The following is a 20147-nucleotide window of genomic DNA, read 5'->3' as shown; positions in this document are numbered from 1 at the left end:
GAGATGTCTGGGATGGAGGATTCTACATGTGAAAAAAGTAGATTCAGAGGAGAAGCCCTACTCTCTGGGGAGGAGACTGGCTGCTTGCCACCCTGGGTCCCCTGTCCATTGAGATCAAGAACCAGTATTCTATACTAGTAACAGGAGTTGAGGAGCAGACCCCAATGGTTGAAGAGGAACCACTTGCTCCCAAAGGCAGGGAGACTCATGAACAGCAGACACGTGGTGGTGGTTGGGGATCCCCTTCTGCGGGGGATGGAGGCATCCATCTACCGACCTGAGATGATATTCTGCCTACCTGGAGTCCGCATCCAAGATGTTACTGAAAGGTTGCTGAGCTCATTTATCCCTCTGACCACCACCTCATGCTGCTCATCCATGTGGGCACTAATGGTACTGCCAGGTATGACCTGAGCAGATTAGAAATGACTACAGAGCTTTGGGAGCAAGGATGAAGGAATTAGGGTGGAAGGCTGAGTCCTTGCCCATCCTCCCAGTTGAGGATAAGGACATGTGCATCCTGGAGATAAATGCACGGCTGCGTAGATACAGAAGGGGAGGGCAGCATAGCCTCGCAGTGGAAGAAGTTAGATACGAGGAATGTGGAGAAATTTAGGACATAAGAGAGCAACTGTCTACACCATGCTAAAAAGGCTTTTTTTTTTTTTTGAAATGGTGGAGGAGTTTTATTTCATATATTACTAACCTGATTTCCTTCTTTGAAAAAATAACAAATTTTTAGATAAGGAGAATGGAGGCCTATCTTATGAGAGGAGACTGATCTTGTCCTGTTTAGTCAGCAAAAAGAAGGCTAAGAGGAGATATGATTGCTCTCTATAAATACATTAGCAGGATAAATACCAGTGAGGGTGAAGAGCGATTTAAGCTTACGGACAATGCCTGTCATTACATTACCATCTAAGAGACTGTCAAACAAAGAGGGGGTGATTCCTTCTTAAACCTCTCTCCAGGAAAAGGGATGTTCTTAAAATGAAAGCCTTAATACTTTCTCTGTTTTTCCCTTATTTTCTTTATTAATAATAAAAGTTTAAAAAATTTTAATGGTGTATTTGCCATGGTGCTAAGCAGGTCTCTGTATACCAAACCTTATTTAACATAATTTAATGTGGGACAGTAGCTGGGTTATATCAACACCTTTGGCCAGTTTATTCCATTGAAATTAGTACAGCAGCTCTCAAACATTTATGACTAATCCTTTTGGAAGTGTGTTATATTTTCTAGCGAAGCAAAAAAACCTCATGTTTGGAAAAAGAGAATTTGCATAAAGGCTTATATTTGCATTTTTGTTTAAGTTCAACCATACACCGTTATTTGTTGTGACCTGTAATGACGTGAGGAATCTGTTTGTAAAATATAGTAATTTTGGTTGATATTTTGAAGTTGTTCTTATGAAAAGTACTGTATTGTAGAATGCCTCTATGTCTGTTCACCACTGTTGACAAGCCTGTAAGCACACCTGTCCCTGACTAGATACAGCGAAGAGTAGTTAATCTTAATGACTGTAGTCTGACCAGTCAGTAGTATGCTAAAGTTGGTTGGACTGGGGAGAAGCCACTTCCTTCAGCTTGTCTGTATGGGGTTCAGATTTGGAGAGTGAAAAATTACCAACAGCAGGACAAAGGAACCAGGTATTGAGATACATAAACTTGAGGGACTTGGAGCCACTCAGGTAGCTTGGGTCAGGAGGGATGCAGAGACAGGAATGCTTTTGTAGCAGGGGAGGTTTGGTTTAGCTGTGGGACTAACCAAGGTCAAAGCAAGCTGACTGGGGTGTGGGGTGGGAAGAGATAGAATGATGGAAATGACAAGCCATGTGCTGCAGCTGAAGGACGGCTCCAGAAGACTCTGACCTCCAGCCCAAAGAATGCTCTGGAGTAGTGAGGAAAACAAGTCAGGGAAATATATGTAGGGTTTACTATTTTTGTATAAATCTCTGTATTTCTCATACAACTAAGTAAGAGAAATTGTGATTCAGAATCTGCTTGTGTATTGTATGTGACACCTATCACATGCCCTTGAAGAGTTAATGGGTAGTCCCAGAACACCCGCACAACTGGAGTTCTGGGGAAAGTGTATTGAATCTACAAGGGAACCTGAGGGGTCAGCACAGGTAACAGGGGCTAAACAGTGGGACTGGGAGGACCCAACTCTCAGGAAGGCGTGCTAGACAGATGATCTGCACCTTGAGTGTGTGACCAGGGGGGACCCCAAAACAGGGCCAGTACCTGGATTCAGTTCAAACTCCATGATTTTAAAACACACAGGACCCAATCTGGTGAGTAGCCAAGAGTGGGCACTTGACTAGATCTGCGACATGACATCAAACAGAGAATTTGAGCTATATAAATAGTTTCTAAAACAATCAGCTACAGTTAGACTAACAACTTCTCTAAATCAACTCCTGGTAAGAAGAGAAAAAGCCTTGTGATGCCTCCTTCAAACCATTAAAGAGCAAAGAACAGCTGAAATTTAAGCCTCTTTTCCTAGATTAAAGCTTTGAACGCAAGGAATATCTATTAAAACTCACAGCACTACATGAAATGATCCAATACTGTACTTAGGATGACTGAAACCTACAGTAACAATAAAGATGCCAAGTGAGACACAACATAAAGACATTCAGAAATACCAAATCCCTTAGGAACTTATGTTCAGCTGCCAGATGAATGGCATGATTGACATGACAAATTGTTCGTAGTGTTATATAAACATTGTGAGGTGCTTGCAGTATGATTTTGGATCCAATCGAAATAAAAATATGCATGGCCTTTTGAAACTTATAGGCTCCAGAAGGCCATGTATGTTGGTTCAGCAGTGGACAAGCCTTTCTGAGGAAAAGGTCTGTCCATTGCTAAAGAGCAGACATGGGACACTAAAGTACAAACAAAAGATAGGTCAGACTAGTGAGCTGCAGTACAGGAGAAGTGGTGCTCCGGAAGAACCTCATACTTCATTTATGGGCTTCATCTCAACTCCCTATACTGAACTTGTCCGCTTCCCTATCAACAGGGACACCACAGCCCAAGAGATCGAAAGGTCCTAGAGGGAAACAGAAGGTGGGGGGAGAGTGCCTTTTGCTTCAACGGTGGCCTGGAACAGGTCTCTTTTCCACAATCCGGGGAGGTGTTGGGCCACCTCCATCTCCATTGTTTTTGAGGGAGATGTGACGCTGACAGACCGGCTCAAGCCAAAGGCCAATTCGCTTGTGTATGAATATGAAAAAAAGTGTTAAGTGTATTATTATGTATTCAGGAAAAATCAATTGTGTCAAATAATGTTCAAAAGAGATGCTAGTTGTATTGTTTTCACTAGTCTATATCCTGTTGTTTACTATACATGACATTTACATTATGTATGCCCTAGTAATTAAATAACCCTAGATCAAAAGGTATGTTAATGTAAGAGTATATTTAATTAAAAGTAATGGAATGTTACTTGTATTGTTTTTACTTATCTATTTCTATTATAATTAAGGCTAAGTTTATGTCACAGAGGTCTCGAAAAATCACAGATGCTGTGACTTCCAAAGGCCTTCATGACATTTTCTGCTTCTGTCCCTGGGGCATCAGCCAGCGGGTCCCTGAAAGGTTTGCAGTGGCAGGTGACAGCCTCCTCAGAGTCTCCCTGCAGGGTTTCAGCAACAGCCTCCTCAGGGGGCCCTCCTCAGGGTTCCAGCAACTGGGGACAGCTGAGCGGGGGAAACTCTGCAGCTCCCAGCCACCACAGGGGCAGGGGAAACTATGGAGCCGCAGCAGCAGAAGTCACAGACAGGCCACGGCTTCTGTGAATTTTTGTTTATTGCCCGTGACTTTTACTAAAAATAGCCATGATAAAATCTTAGCCTTAGTGATAATGTAATGGCAGGCATTTATATTATGTATATCACTGTAACTCAAATACCCATCAAATGCAAATGGAGCCTTGGAAGTGTGAATGAAGAAGAGTGTTAACTTCAAAACAAAGACCATTGTGTTCAACAATGGGAATTCACAGACTCAGTTTGCATTTCCTACTCATCATCAAAGGAAAGCCCACATGGGTAAAGACATTGTTCAGATTCTTCTCCAGAAAACAATCTATAAATACTGATTCAAGGGATGGTCCTGTACCCCTGGACTGTTTGGATTCTAACAGGGTAGAATAACTGAACAAGAAGATGGAGATTCTCAGAATTACTCTGGGTACTACTGAAGAGACCTTTGGGAAACTGGCAAATTACTATCTCTCCGCTATCATTTTGGACTTACAAACTTTGACTCACCTGATATTATATTTTACCTGCTTTAGCTCTCGATGACTCTCATTCTTTTTCTTAGCTAAAATCTTTAGTTGGTTTACTAGAGAATTGGCTCCCAGCATTGTCTTTGGTGAGAGATCCAAAGTATCAATTGATTTGAGATAACTGGCTGATCCTTTGGGATTGGGAGTAACCTGAGTAGTGTGACCGTTATCACTAAAATCAGTCTGTCTGGGTGGTGGGATAGGCTGAGGTGCCTAAGGGGACTGTTTGTGGCTCCATGGTAAAACTGATAAAGTAATACAGACTGCACATTTGTTACTGGCTTGGTGAAATGTAACAAAATATAACACCAGTTTGGGATGTCTGGCCTTGTTTTCTGACAGTCTCCCCTGAAATAGATATTCACAGTTGTGAGCCATTCCAGACAGCCTAACAAGAGGGACAGAATATATGCTTGTGCTATTCTTGCATATTTCCCTAGTCTGCTAGGGAAAGCCGTTTTAGGGCCTTTAATGAACCAGAAGAGAAGCTGAGTAATAGGAAAGTGTACCAACAGTGTCTGAGGAGAGTGGAAGTTTGTGCTGGACAAAGGGGAAGGTCTGTATTGAAAGAAAAGTTATGATTCAGAAAGAAGAGGTGAAGTAACAGGGATGATAGAAGTAGTTTTAATGAGTAAGGTAAAGCAGAAAATAGAATATAGAGATACACTGATTATGAAGTGTTGGAAAAAACTGTAAATGTAAGAAGTGGTTAGTTTAATGACAGAATTAGAAACCGCCCTCTACCTGAAATCCCAACAGTGAAGAACTAATGTTCACCTGAGATCCATACAGAGATGCTTTGTCTTCCATCTTACTGACGGGCTTCAACTGACATTTACTGTCTATTGGCCAGTTGGGAGGAAGGTACTGAAGCAGCTCTGGTTGTCCAGCCTCCCCAGATTGTCACAGAGAATTTCAGGTATTTCCACCAATCCCTAGGACACATGGTGCAGAACGCAGAACTGTTGGGTGCAGCCATTTCTTCAAAGGCTTAGCTTTAGTTAATATTATTGCATTTTTATTACAAACAATCAGATATATCTGCAGATTAGAATGTTTTTGCTTTTAACGCCTCAATATTATTACCACATGTGGAGGGTGGGATTGGCATGCACCTACAACACCGCACCAACACTACCTAAGGTATAATATATTGCTCTATTTAGGTCCCCTCCAGCCTCTGCCCCCTTCCCCACAAAAAGAAGTCACACTTTAGAAAGGTTTCCGAAACTTGACTAGTAAGCCAACCTCTCTCTTCTCTTACTGAATTGTTTTGGATTTGTACAGATATTAAATCAGGGCTGTGAAGCCCCTTTAATATCCCTTGCTCAATGATAGCCACTGAAAAGGCCACCCTGTGTAGAGCATCCTCAAGTCGTGTCATTGCCACACGTTGATATACCTCATTATACTTTTAACTGTTTGGACGACATTACTAGCTATTCTCTCCCTTGACAACCCCCAATTTGTCTGTTCTACTTCCTTCCCAAAAAGTGTAATGTTAACATTTCAAAATTGTAGTGGGGGCTTTTTTGTATAGCTATACACAACCTTTGCATCACTTTCTGCTTGAAAGGAGAGACTGAGAGCACTGCCAAGATACAAAGACAACAGTTGTGTCAGAACTGATCGTGTTCCAAATGAGCCACTGGAAAACAGAAGACCTTAATATTCTTTTGTTTTCCTCTTTTCCCATTCATTTTTCATTCCAATCACCATTCCTAGTTACAATAACCCCCATTCCCTCAGCAGCTGTAAGAGCCAAACCAATGCAGAGTTCTAGCAACAGAAACTACGGACAGCTAACTATTATTACTGCAGGAAAGTGAAGGCTAACATGATGAGAAACATTAAAATGGTATTTCTGACAGTGACTTTATACTGCCAATTAGATTTTTTCAAAAAAGTCCCTCAATATCACCATGCACTGTAATACATTTTTGTATAACAAAGCTGACTCCTGGGTTATATTTGATTAGTAAGGGCTGGTACTTTAGTCAGGCATCCCATTCAGGTACAGCCTGCAGGTGCACATAACAGGGAAATGCTTGCTTACTTGCTCTTGGTGGGGAGGCTGCTTGCCAATCAGTTTGTGTAGATGGAAAAACAGCAGGTGTTAAAAGCCCTGGGTTATTTATAGAATTTCCTTTAAACTACTTGTTTGATGCATTTTCTTGCAGTGTAACAATGGAAATTCTTCCCTTCTGAAACTGTTCTATGGATTCATATGCTCAAGCAGCATTAACTATGATGTTTCCTGTCTTGAATATATATTTAGTTTTTATATAATTTCAGGCAAATTAGGGGAGTTAGAAAGTGCTCATTCTCCTTTCCAAGAAGAGGGGAAGAGATTTAGAGTTTATCAGACACCTACTAGATAGAGCAATATGATGGGACAGCTCCATGGTAGGAGGAATCCTCGTATCTTAACGTTGCTTAGTAGCAGTGGGAAGAGTGAAGAGAATTGATCTTGTGGTTAGAGCACTGGATTGGGACTCAAGAGGTCTGGATTTAGTTCCCTGTAAGTATGCGGGACTCACGCCTGCAGTGCCTCCTGCTGGTCATCTCAGGGAATTAGCTTTTTCCAGCACAGAGCGCCCTCTGCTGGCCGGTGTCTCGCTATCTGCTGGCCCCGCGTCCCTCCCGGACCCCGGTGCCCTTTTATCTGAGGTGCTGCCCCGTGGCAATACCCCCACACTCTGCCTATGGGTCTCCCCTCACTGGGGAACCCCAACCCTCTAACCCCCACCTTGCCTCAGTCTGGGCTACTGCCAGTCAGCATCAAGCCCCGGCTCTCTAAGGCAGACTACAGTGTAAAAGCCACTCATCATAGGCAAGGGGGTTCAGACCTGCTGCCTTCCTCTACCTCCCCGTACCTCTACGGGTCTTGGACCAGGCCCTGCAGCCTGGGGAGTTGCCAGCCTGGAGCTCCCCTGCTCCTCTGGCTTTCCCCAGCCCTGCTTCACTTCGAGTACCCTTTCTGCAGGCAGCCAGGCCCTGCTCTCTCCCAGCCTGGAGAGAGACTCCTGTTGGCCTCTGGCTCACAGCCTTTTTATACAGGCCTGATTGGGGCATGGCCCAGCTGTGGCTGCTCTGCCAATCAGCCCAGCTTTTCCCCTGCCCCAGCCCTCTTCCAGGGCTTTTTAAGCTCTTCAGGGCAGGAGTGGGGTAACCATCTCGCTACATTCCCATACAGCAACTCCTCACTTAAAGTTGTCCCGGTTAACATTGTTCATTATTAGGTTGCTGATCTATTAGAGAACATACTCGTTTAAAGTCGGGCAATGTTCCATTGTAAAGTTGTTTGGCTTGCCCCATTCAGCGCACCTGGTGCTCCTGCCGTGGAGCCTGGTCTGGGGCTTGCCTGCTTCCCAGCTGGAATGCCAGGCAGGTGGAGTGAGGTAAGCCTGCATCAGGAGTGCCAGATGGGAGGAGGGGGGCAAGCCCCCGGGCCCTGACCTCACTACGCCCCTGCCTCAACCAAGCTTCACAATCACCATTGGTGTGTACAGTATTTAATTGTTTAAAATTATTTAAATTTTATACTGTGTATGTATACAATGTCTTGTGTCTGGCAAAAAAATTCCCTGGAATTTAACCCTCGCCCTCCCTCCCCCTCCTTAACATTAATTCTTATGGGGAAATTGGAGTCACTTAACATCATTTCACTTAAAGTAGCATTTTTCAGGAACATAACTACAATGTAAGTGAGGAGTTACTGTATTTGTCAGTTTTCTTGTGTAACCATGGGCAAGCCACTTAATCTCTGTGCCTGGGTTCCTCATCTGTAAAATGGGGATAATATTTTCCCCCTCTTTGTCTTGTCTATTTAGATTACAAATTTTTTGGGAAAGGGACTGGTTTTTTTCTGTGTGTATATTTGGCACTTAGCACATTGAAGTCCCAATTTTAACTGGGGCCTTCAAGTATTGTTGTAATACATATAATAGCTCTCATCTGGACAGTGGCTCCCATATATTTTATATCGGTCAACATTTTCACAGCATGATCCACATCTCAATAGATGATCTTGTATATCACCTTTCTACTTTCATGATCACTAGGGCCACCTCTCCTCCCATTGGTGATCAAATAGCAGCAGTGACGTAACTACATCAATTGCTTACATAGCAAAGTAGTATTAGGCAACATTTGATGTACTAGGCTTCTTTCACTGTGAGTTATTAGTTGGAAAAAAGAGTCGGCTGTACGTGATCAGCCAGCTCTCTATAGACAGACACGTTGCTGGGCTAGTAGGTTTAGTCCTCTGGATGTTACAGTAGGTGTCCAGGGAAGAGTGTCCCTAGATATTTAAGTGTCTAAAAAAGGACTGATGAAATACGTTAGATAAATATAGTATTGAATGAATACGTTGAAGGAAGAATGGAGAGAACACAATGTAGAGATATTACATAAATATGAGGGCAAAAGAAAAGACAAGACGACAGTGAAGACTGCAGAGCTATACAGTATACTGACCTCTACAGTAAAGGAGAGAAATGGAGCCAGGAAGGGAAAGATAGTAGGACAGCAGTGGAAGAGCCAAAGTTAAACAAACATTAAATAGAAAGTTCACTGACAGAAGTAAACCCAGTACAAAAATTGGTCAAAACTGTTTCTTTACTTGGCTTGGGAGTCATGACATCTCACTTAGTTTTCATCATGGCTAATAGAGGCAAGTAAGTTTTCCAAGCCCAATTTCTCTCAGGTTACTATACTTGTTGGCCCTATTGTAGCCAACTTAGCTGCTGTAATACATATTTGGTTCATGAAAGGAAGTCAACTGATAGGACAGGAATTACTGCATATTGAATATGTGGCTGCCCAAAACAAGCACTTCCTCTTATCACATGCACTTTTTCTACATTATTTCAAGGATGAGGCAGAGCAATGCTGAGAATCTGTCAAGTCACAGCTTTTATGGTTACATCTACCAATCTGCCTTGATGGAGGCTTAATTAATGTTTGTCAAGTGCTTTAGAATGCCTAGGTAGTAGGTAATAATTCTACTACAGCAGAATCTCAGAGTGTGTCTGTGTGTAGTTTTTTATATCTATAAATAAAACTACTAAAAGAATAAAGGAAAAGTTAAAAAAAAGATTTGACAAGGTAAGGAAATGGTTTCTGTGCTGGTTTCATTTAAATTAGGATGGTTAAAAGCAGAATTTTATTTCTGCATAGTAAAGTTTCAAATTTGTATTAAGTCAATGTTCAGTTGTAAATTTTTGAAGGAACAACCATAACACTTTGTTCAGAGGTACGAACAATTTCCAAAGTATTCGTAACTCTGAGGTTCTTCAGTCATTGTTTAAAAAGTCACCATAATTGTACACCTTCTCCTGCAGCTGCCCTAAATGCAAAGTGGTTAACTAAAGCGTGATTAATTATGCAAAAGAAAACCACCTAAACTAAACTGCATAGGGTGGGTTTGGTTCCAGGGAAAAATTTTTCCCCAGACAAGAGACTCTCTCTCTCTCTCTACACACACACACACACACACACACACACACACAGTTTCAAACAAACTGTTTAATCCTGTAAACAGAAATGATGATTGTGAAGCTTGGTTAAGGTTGTGGAGTCAGAGGGTGGGATATTTCCCAGGGAATGCCTTAACTGCTAAATGATGAACTAGCACTCGGCTGAGTCCTCAAGGGTTAACATATTGTCGTTAATGTAGCCTCACACTACAAGGCAGCACAAATGGAGGGAGGAGACACAGCATGGCAGAGAGATACAGTCACACACACACACACACCCCATGTGTGAGAGAGAGAGACGCACATTGCCCCTGTAAGTACGCAGACCCCACTCTAAGTACACTGCCTTTTTAAGTAGATCAGCAAGTTGACAGCAGCGGCTGCCAGCAAGCTCCCTCCATCTTGAGCCCTGTTGTCCCCCCTGCCTCCTCCTGCTCTGTGGAGATGGGGTACAGGAGCAGGGGGACACCCTGATATTAGTACCCCTCTTCTCGCCCCCTCCCCCGCACAGCAAGCAGGAGGCTCCCGGGAGCAGCTCCAAGGCAGAGGGCGGGAGCAGCACACAGCAGTGCGGGGAGGGACAGCTGAACTGCCCAGCAATTGATAGCCTGCTGGGTGGCTGCCACACAGGGAACTTAGCGTAGCTGATGGGGAGGCGCCGGTCCATCCTGGTTCCAAGCCCCCACCAGCTAGCTCCAACGGGCTGCTCTTTCTGCAAGAAAGCATCTGGTGGCCCAGATCTGGCCCACAATCCACTTATTGACTACCTCTGGACTCAACAGAACAAGTTCTGCCAGAATCACCTTGGACTACTCACTCAAATTCTTCGTCTCAGTTTCCTCATCTGGAAAAAAAGGAAAAAATAGTTCTGCGACCCAGGAAGCCCTTCAATGCCAACTTGCAGAGGGGCCACCTTACCATAATTCTCATCAGGTCTCACTCATTGCTTCAATTTGCTGTTGTCATAATCTGGATCTAAAAGGTGTTGTGTTAGGTGTCTTATGAAAACTGGTAATACACTAGTCATTATTATTGTGTGACAGGTGGTGTATAAAGAATCAGATGTGTGCTGGAAATCTGTTTTTAAAATGTGTTTGGCAGACAGTGCCTATGCACAGCCTGTCCTAGACAAAGGAATGTTGGTTCACAGGCCTGATTGTGTCTCCAACGTAAATTAAGGAAGGGGACACCAAAGACAATGAAAAGCACATTTACAGGCAAGGTAATCAAAACCATCAGGTGAGCAAGTGGGAAAAGACAACCCCTTAAACTCAGATGGGTGATGGAGATTGCACCCACAGGATGCCTCGTGAAACAGGGACAATGCATTTTGGGAGATATAACTCAAGGCAAAGGCCATTTTGGTATCTATCACTGAAGGGACAGCACCCTTCAAGCCTATGAAAGTTGGGCCCCGTGGTCTGGAGGGCTAAGGATGCTGATAACTTCATGTAAATAAAGAAACTGCTTAGGCAAAAATCATAACTTGCTAGAATTAAGTTTTAGTCACTAGAAAACGTGGTTTGTTTTATTTGTAATTTTTCCTCTCTCTTACACTCTTACCTGAAATCACTTAAACCAGTGTTTTGTTTATTATTATTCTTACAAAGCCATCTCACTATGGTTGTATTAAGCTGAAGTGTGGATCTCCAACCAAAATAACAGGGTGGCGTATATTCTGTCTCTTTGGAGACAATGAACTTGGATAACTTCTGTGAGGGTCCAGTAAGAAGGACTGGACACTGCAGGGGAGACGATTTTGGGGAGACTTGGGATTGGAACGGCTGTTGATTTCATTCGGCAAGGAATAACTAGGCTGGTGGAAGGCACGGTAAGCCCATTGTGCTGTGAGCATGCTGTCGGTGCCAGGACTTTGAGACAAAGCTACACAGCACAGAACCACCCAGGATTACAGGGCAGGTAGTAACACAACTGGTCCAGATGTTGTGACACTTTGGGACACTTTCATCCCTTCTGCCTGCTATTGTTGAACATTGTAAATACTCTAGGACAGGAACTGCTATCTTGTACATTGCTAATTATACTGACAATCTAGAAGACAAAAATATTTTTAAAAATAAATGATAAGTCACTGAAACATCTAAAAATAGTAGTAGTTACCTTAGTCTCCAAACTTTTTACGCCCAAGATCACTTTTTGAATTTAAGAGCAACCCAGGATCTACCCCGCCACTTCTCTGAAGCCCCGCCCTGTTCACTACATCCCCACCTCTCTCCGTTGTCCGCTGTCCCCCAACCTCATTCACTTTCACCGGGCTGGGGCAGGGGATTGGGATTTGGGAGGGGGTGTGAGCTCTGAGCTGAGCCTGGGGAAGGGGCTTGGGGTGCAGGAGGGGGTGAGGGGTGCAAGCTCTGGGAGCGAGTTTGGGTGCAGGAGGGGGCTCTGGGCTGCGGCAGTGTGTTGGCGTGTAGGAGGGGGTATGGAGTGCTGGCTCCGGAAGGGGGCTCAGGGCTGGGGCATGGGGTGCAAGAGGGGGCTTGGGGTGCTGGCTCCAGAAGGCACTGGGGTGCAGGCTCCCACCAGGGGGCACTTACTCCCGAGCGACAGCGCAGCAGAGCTAAGGCAGGCTCCCTCCCTGTCCCAGCCCCACTCAGGCACATAGGCATCTCCTCCCCATCACGAGCCAGGCCACCCCACACCCTGACAGCCAGTAGTGCATCACATGGCTCTCAGAAGGGGCCAACGTGCCCCTTGGGGTGGGTGGGCAGGCACGTGGCTTCACATGCTGCCCCTCTCTGCAGACACCGCCCCCTGCAGCTCCCATTGGCAACAGTTTCCTGTTCCTGGCCAGTGGGAGCTGTTCTTGCAGGCAGGCACAGCACATGGAGACCCCTGCTCTCCCCTTCCTCTCCCGCAAGGGCATGCTGGTTGCTTCCAGGAGCAGCCTGGGGCCGGGGAAGGCAGCCCCATTGCAGCCAGAGATCGCGATCGACTGGGAGAGTCTCCAGGATCAACCAGTCAATCACGATCGACGGGTTGGTGACCACTGCCTTAAAAAAAAAAAAAAAAAAAAAAGTCTGGCAGGATAAATATATTAATATTTTTAAGCACATGGAGATTTCTGGATAGAAAATACCATATAATTTCTAAGTACTAACAACATATCAGAGCCACATGAAATACCAGTCTACAACTGCAACAGCATCCTATATAGAAGTCCATCATTCTTCAGAACAATGGCACAGTTTCATTATGGGAATATTGCTATAGAGGGGTATAGCTTTTTCAGGAAGGACAGAAGGGGAAAAATGGAGGCACTGCTGCATTATACATCAATAATCCATTCACTTATTCTAAGGCCCACAAGAAGGTGAAAGGCATACCAGATGAAAGTCTCTGGGTGAAGCCAGAAGGGGGAAAAACATCATGGTGGGAGTCTACTACAGAACTCCAAATCAGGAGGAGGAGGTGGATAAGGAATTTCTAAAACAAATATCAGAAATATCCACAACACAAGACCTGGAAGTAATGGGGGACTTCAGCTACCCAGACATCTGTTGGAAAAATAATACACAAAACATCTTCAATGAATTCTTGGAATAGATTGGGGACAATTTTTTGTTTCAAACGGGGGACGAAGTAACGAGACACTATTTTAGAATTAATTCTGACTAACAAGAAGGAATTGATTGCAGATCTGAAGATTGAAGGAAACTTGGGTGAAACTGATCATGAAATGAAAGACCTTGTGATTCTAAGGAAAGGAAGGACTGAGAGCAGAAGTGGATTTAAAAAGAAAACTAACTTTAACAACTGGTATGAAGATTCCATGGGAAAAAGGAGTTCAGGAGAGCTGGCAGTTTCTCAGAGAGACAATATAAAAGGCACAACAGTGCACTATCCCAATGAAAAGGAAGAATAGAACAAGACCAATATGGCTGCATCGGGGGGCTCTTTGATGACCTGAAAATCAAGAAGGAGCCCTACAAAAAATGGAAACATGGACAAATTGCTAAGAGTGACCATAAATGAATAGCACAAGAAAGTAAGCACAAAATCTGAAAGGCTAAGGCATAAAATGAATTACATCTATCCGGGGACATGAAAGGCAACAAGAAGTGATATGAATGCATTAGGAGCAAGAGAAAAATGAAAGAAAGTGAAGGTCCATTACTTAGCAGGAAAGGAGAGCTTATAATGGATGACACCAAGACAGCAGAGGTGTTGAATTTCTATTTTACTTCCTTCTTCACCAAAAAGATTAACACAATTAATATTAACAACAAGGGGAAAGTAACACAAGTCATGATAGGGAAAGAACAGATTAAAGACTATTTAGATTAATAGATTCCATGGCTGGAAGGGACCATCATGATCATCTAACCCAGGGGTCCCCAACGTCTAAGTGTGCCCGCGTACTGGCTGGCAGACGAGCATCTGCCGAAATGCTGCCGACAAGCTACTGCATCCAGAGATGTTGCCACCGAAATGCCGCTGATTTTCGGCGGTATTTCGGCGGTGACGCCTCTGCATGATGCAGTTTGTCAGCGGCATTTCAGCGGCGACGCCTACTGACGTTGCCGCTTATCAGCGGAATTTCGGAAGATGCTTGTCTGCTGCTATGGTCCTCAGTGGCTCGTTGTCTGGTGCCCGCCAGATGAAAAAAGTTGGGGACCACTGCTCTGAAGCATCTGCCATTGGCCACTGTTGCAAGACAGGATACTAGGCTGGATGGACCATTGGTATGGTCATTCTTATGTTAGATGAAATTACTAAGGTAGATGCACAACTGGTTAAAAAACCACACTCAAAAAGTAGTTATCAATGCTTTGCTGTCAAACTGGGAGGATGTATCTAGTGCAGTCTTGCAGGGGTCAGTCCTGGGTCTGGTATTATTCAATATTTTCATTAAGGAGTGGATGATGAGTGGAGAGAATGCTTATAAAATTTGAAGATGACAGTAAACTGGGTTTCAAGCACTTTGGAGGACAGGATCAGAATTCAAAATAGCCTAAATAAATTGGATAATTGGGCTGTAATCAACAAGATGAAATTCAACAAAGACAAGTGCAAAGTACTATAATTAGGGAGGGAAAAAATCCACTGCTGAAATACAAGAAGGGGAATAACTGGCTAGGCAGAAAAGGCTCTGGTGGTTATAGTGGATCACAAATTGAACACAAGTCAACAACATGATGCAGTTGCAAAAAAGGTCAAATATTCTGGAGGAGTGTTAATAGGAGTGCCGTACGTAAGACATGGGAGGTAATTATTCAACTCTGCTTCGTGCTAGTGAGGCCTCAGCTGGAGTACTGTGTCCAATATTGGGCACCACACTTTAAGAAACTTGTGGACAAACTGGAGAGAGTCCAGAGGAGAGCAGTAAGATTTAGATTTAGAAAACCTGACCTCTGAGGAAAGATTAAAAAAAACCTGGTCATGTTTAGTCTTGAGGGGGAAAAAAAGACTGAGGGGAGAAACTGATAGCATTCAAAGGATGGTGATCAATTGTTCTCCATGTCCACTAAAGGTCGGACAAGAAATAATTAGCTTAATCTGTAACAAGGAAGATTTGTGTTAAATATTAGGAAAATATTAAGCACTGGAATAGGCTTCCAAGGGAGGTTGTAGAATTCAAAACATTGAAGGTTTCTGAGCATTGTTTGGACAAAACACCCATTAGGGATGGTCTACCTTTGGTCATGCCTCAGCATAGAGCAGTGGTTCCCAAACTGGGGTTTGTGAACCCCTGGAGGTTTGCAAAATGTTACAGGGGGTTCTCAAGGAAAAAATTCCCTAATGGTGGACAGAGCTGTCCCTAGGAACACCGGGCAGCATGGGGCCAGCACCCCAGAACCCCCGGACTTCCAAGAGCTAAGCAGATCAAAGCAAGCCTATCTATCACACGGAGGAGATTTAAACTTCAAGACTTCTTATAAGAAATGGAAAGGGAGGCAGATTTTTTTTTGTTTTTTTAAAAATTAAATAGTACTGTTTTTTAAATTATTATGAAGAACAAATTTAAGCTTTGTTGTAAAGTGTGTTGTTTGCCTGGGCTGCTCAAGACCTGAATGCTTGTGTAGGAGGAACTCTTTGAGTTGGCTTCTTAAATACCTTCATGCTGTTTCACATCTGATACTCCTTGATGAAACATAGGAGCCAGGTTTTATAACAGGCTTAGTCAAAGAGATACAAGCTACGAAAGTGAGATCCTAGAAAAGTGTTGCCGTTTTCATAATGTAATAAAAATATGTAATGATAAATAACTAATAATAAATAGCATGTAATAAGCATGTCACAGAATATCAGGGTTGGAAGGGACCTCATGAGGTCATCTAGTCCAACCCCCTGCTCAAAGCAGGACCAATCCCCAACTAAATCATCCCAGCCAGGGCTTTGTCAAGCCTGACCTTAAAAACCTCTAAGGAAGGAGATTCCAACACCTCCGTAGGTAACCCATTCCAGTGCTTCAGCACCTCCTAGTGAAAAAGTTTTTCCTAATATCCAACCTAAACTCCCTCACTGCAACTTGAGACCATTACTCCTTGATCTGTCATAAAAACAAATTTTATATTTCCAAGATCACTGCTTTTATAATTGACAGTAAGTAAAGGAGAAAATACCTGGAAACATTCATTTTTAGGAGGGGCTTCACAAGACTTGACATTTTAGTGAAAGGAGTTCACAGGTTGTTAAAGTTTGGGAACCACCAGCATAGAGGGTTGGACTAAATGACCTCTTGAGAGCCCTTCCAGCTCTATGATTCTACAGAAGTATCAAACACCTGACCCAGAAGCCACATAATATCACTTGAGCTCTGTAGCCCATATCCAGACTCTCCAGAATCAAAGCCTTCTTTAAACCAATAAATACATTAAGTTCTCCAGTTGACATGGTTGGGAAGGAAACCTATGAAACAGAAAATGATTGTACACGGAAGAATGACTTCTTCCTACTTCGGCAAAGAGACAGCCTGAAACAAAAGCTGCAAGAGGGGTGGCCCCTTTTATCCCCCTTTATTTAACTGGGGTGTAAAGTCTGCACCCTCATCATCACTGTAGTTTACAAGTCAACATTCACTATGCAACAACCGATGCCCGAGTTTGCGGGTGGCACAGGGAAGGAGACCGGAACAAAGCCCAACAGGCAGAAATAAAGACACTCAATAACAAAGGGTGGTGGCAACTAAACACCTCGAGGTCACACGCTCCCTTGTCTCTCCGCACAAGACCCCTGGCTATGCCAGTTGGAGCCCTGCTGGGGGCCACAGACCCAAGCACCCCCGCTAGTCCCCGGGCTGTGCCAGGCTGGCACTAGGGATGCTGAGCGGGTGTGTGTGTGTGAGGGGGGTTCCCAGCCCTGCTGCCCCCAGCCCAACAAATGGCACGTTCACCGCTGCGTCGAGCTGCCCGAGGGCTACAGCCGTTAAGGGGAGGGGCTAATAAGGGACCAGCAACCCCCCCGGAAGAGACGGGCCTAGGGGCTGAACGGGGCACGCGATCCGTGCGCCCCCGGCAACGGACCCGGAAGAGCCCGAGGCAGCGACGGCCACGGAACCGGGGAGGCTGCGCGCGCAGCGCGTTCTCTAACTCACCTGCCCAGAAGGGGAGGGGACTCCGGGGGGCGCCAGGCAGCTGGAGCCGAGGGGGCCGCGCGCTGCCGCACCCAGAGCCGCTTCCCTCTCCAAGCGCGAGCGCCCCTCATTCAAAGCTAGGCGCGCGCTCCTGCGCCGCTGCCATGGCCCCTCGTGCCCGCCACCTCGGCCTCCTGTCGCCTGAGACTGTCCCGCCCCTTCCGACCACGCCCCTTCCCCAGCCTCCTCCAACCGGCGCGAGCTGAAGGCGGGGACACTGCGCGGCGAAGGGGGCGGGGCGGGAGATGGTATTGGAGGACCCCTGGCCTAAGGCCCTAACTCAGCCTGGGCAGCGCGCGAGCTGCCTGACGCGCACCGCCTGGGGACGGCAGGCGCGTGCCCCCCCCATGGGCGCCCCACGTGGGGAGGCAGAGGGGCGGGTCCTGCTCCCGCTGCGCCTCAGTGGCGGGCCGGGCTGTAGGCGGGCCGCGGAGCAGCCGCTGTATCGCCCGCTGGCCGCTACGGAACGGGGCTGGTGGGGGTCAGAGGCTGGAAGAGGCCGCGCGAGCCAGAGGAGGGACGCAGCGTTCAGCCCAGTTCGCCCTGGTGCCCCCGCGTGTGCTGGGCCCTGCGCCACCCGCCACCGCCCGCGCCGGGCTTGGCCGCCGCGGGTTCGCGGAGCGGAGCTGTCCCGTGCGAAGTGCCCGTTCGAGCAGCGCAGCCCCCTCGTGTGAGCGCAGCCGTAGTGGTGCTGGGCCCGCGGCCGCTCGTTGCCCTCTGTTTAAGGACACTGGCTGGGCCAGTATCAGGCAACTCTAGCGGTGTAGCTGCCCCCGCTCTGGGAATTGTACTTTGACTCGAGGTGTAATTTTAGAGAGAGCGAGCGGGTGTGTAAACTTACATGCAAATCGAGGCAGGTTCCCATGCTGCCGGCTAGCCGTTTCCCATTAATAGGATTACACATGAAGTCACTAAAAGTTACGCTAATCAGAAACCTAAATTTCTGCAGTAGATGCCTTTAACGGGCTCACTTGATCCAGCATTAGAGCTTGCTGCTGTCTCAGTGTCCTCACTCATAGATCTCAGATCCATCCCATACACTTGTGCAAGTCACAAATATCCCCTTCCCTGATCTAGGGTATTAAAACACAGTTCAACAAAACAGATGTTCCACAACCTGACTCTGAGTTGTGTTCAACCAAAGACACTCTCCAGGACTCCATAGTCTGTTGCAGTGGTTCTCAAACTTTTTTTTTTCCTGTGGCTCACTTGAAAATTGCTGAGGGTTTCAGCAAACCACTTAATGATCTTTCTGAATGTTTCTACTGTTAGCTAACTATTGTAAAGCACTCTGGTCTATTGCACCCCACCAGACTTAGCAGTCTAGTAGAAGGGGTGGACTATCTCCTACCTTCACTGGAAGTCCAAGCCTAGCACCCTAAATAAGCACAAGTATCAACTCCTTTCAACACCCATTTGCACTATGTTGTGCAGGCTTCTTCCACCTACAAATATCATTGCTCAAGGCTACTTCATTTGCTCTAAAGGGATTTTGCTCCTGGCAGCCTCCTACAGGTAGCTCTAGTGCAGTTGGTATAGGGCTCCTTACCTGCCCCATCACAGACAACTGTCATTTTCTTACAACTTCATCTCTCACCACAGCTAAATAGAATAGGCTACTTTTTATAGAAAGCACTACTTTCCCCCACCCACCTCAACCCTACCATCATACGATGACTGGTCACCTGACACAACCACTATCTCAACCCCTGAAGGTAAAAAACTAAGCACAAGTCTGAGCCCAATTTCCCTTAAAGGGCTACCTCACTTTGTGACAGAGAAATTTGATGCCATGAATATCTGTAGAACCTAAAATGAAATTTTGTTGAACTTTTTATTCTGTGCTTTTCATTTCTCACCTGTACTTCCTTTTTAAAGCACAGCTATCAGGTATCTTTAACAGATGTTTCCACTAGCTATAATTAATTGATATATATTATTGCTTTTTTGAGTAAGTTTTTCACTAAGCAAGCTCCACATTTGGCTAATCCAGTTGGTTGTAGGCATCTAGACTTACATTTATTATGCTGAAATTCTTAAATTTTTAGTACAGTCGAGGAATGGAACTGTGCTCTTTTTCCATTATTGCATTCCTTTGAATTCCATGACATGCTTAAATGTTTTGATTAATAGGACGAATTGACACACACACTTCAAGTTAATAAAATATTTACATGCTCTGATGAATCAGGGCTTGGATAGGAAGTTAGACACAACGTTTTAGAAACAAAAGGTAACAGATACAAGGAGAGAAATTGACTAAGAAACACAAAGTGGTTGTTGGCTTTTTGTTTATTGCTAATCCCCATCCCTTTAGTAAGAGTAGTCTCGCTTAATTTATTTTATGTATTAATACTATGTATGTCTACTCATTTCTCCCTTGAAAGGAAGTAACATAGCTCCTTCAAATTTTCCTGACTGCTCTTATAAATTAGAGCAAGAGCTTTGAATGAGAGCATAACAAAAGCTCTGAAGAGTGCTAATCTTGAAGCCTGATCTAACACCTATTGAAGTAAATGAAAAAAATTCCAGCTTCTTTGACTCTACAGCAACTATGAAGTATAACTAGAGCAAAACTACGTCAGGTGACATTTAGGGCTTTTCTAGTTGGCGAGTTAGTGCGCAGCAAGCTGTCATAAATCTACAGTGCACTGATCTACTCCTTTTTCAAATGGGAGTAGATTAAAGCACACTAGCGAACCTGAATGCAGCAGCAGGGTCCACAAGGACAGTTTGCCAGTGGCACTTACACTCTTGCTTTTAGCATACTA

The 20147-nt window shown here is 44.9% G+C and overlaps 1 protein-coding gene across 3 annotated transcripts in view; it reads right to left on the bottom strand.

Annotated features, from left to right (window-relative positions):
• EBAG9 (estrogen receptor binding site associated antigen 9) overlaps positions 1 to 18944 on the bottom strand; it is a 49080-nt gene extending 30136 nt beyond the window's left edge. Inside the window, exon 1 of one of the 3 annotated variants that reach the window (XM_039526980.1) lies at positions 18926 to 18944. In XM_039526980.1, coding sequence (XP_039382914.1) covers positions 18926 to 18934 — 9 coding nt within the window. In that variant the 5' untranslated portion in view covers positions 18935 to 18944. Of the gene's footprint in view, positions 1 to 5079; positions 5204 to 17337; positions 17601 to 18925 lie in introns of those variants that run through there. The other 2 variants (XM_039526981.1, XM_039526979.1) reach the window with 2 other exon arrangements.
• Positions 18945 to 20147: the final 1203 nt, after the last annotated feature.

Source organism: Mauremys reevesii, linkage group 2, assembly GCF_016161935.1.
Source record: "Mauremys reevesii isolate NIE-2019 linkage group 2, ASM1616193v1, whole genome shotgun sequence".
NCBI lineage: Eukaryota > Metazoa > Chordata > Testudines > Geoemydidae > Mauremys > Mauremys reevesii.
Note: the sequence above shows the minus strand (reverse complement) of the source record. Positions and strands in the feature narration are given on the sequence as shown.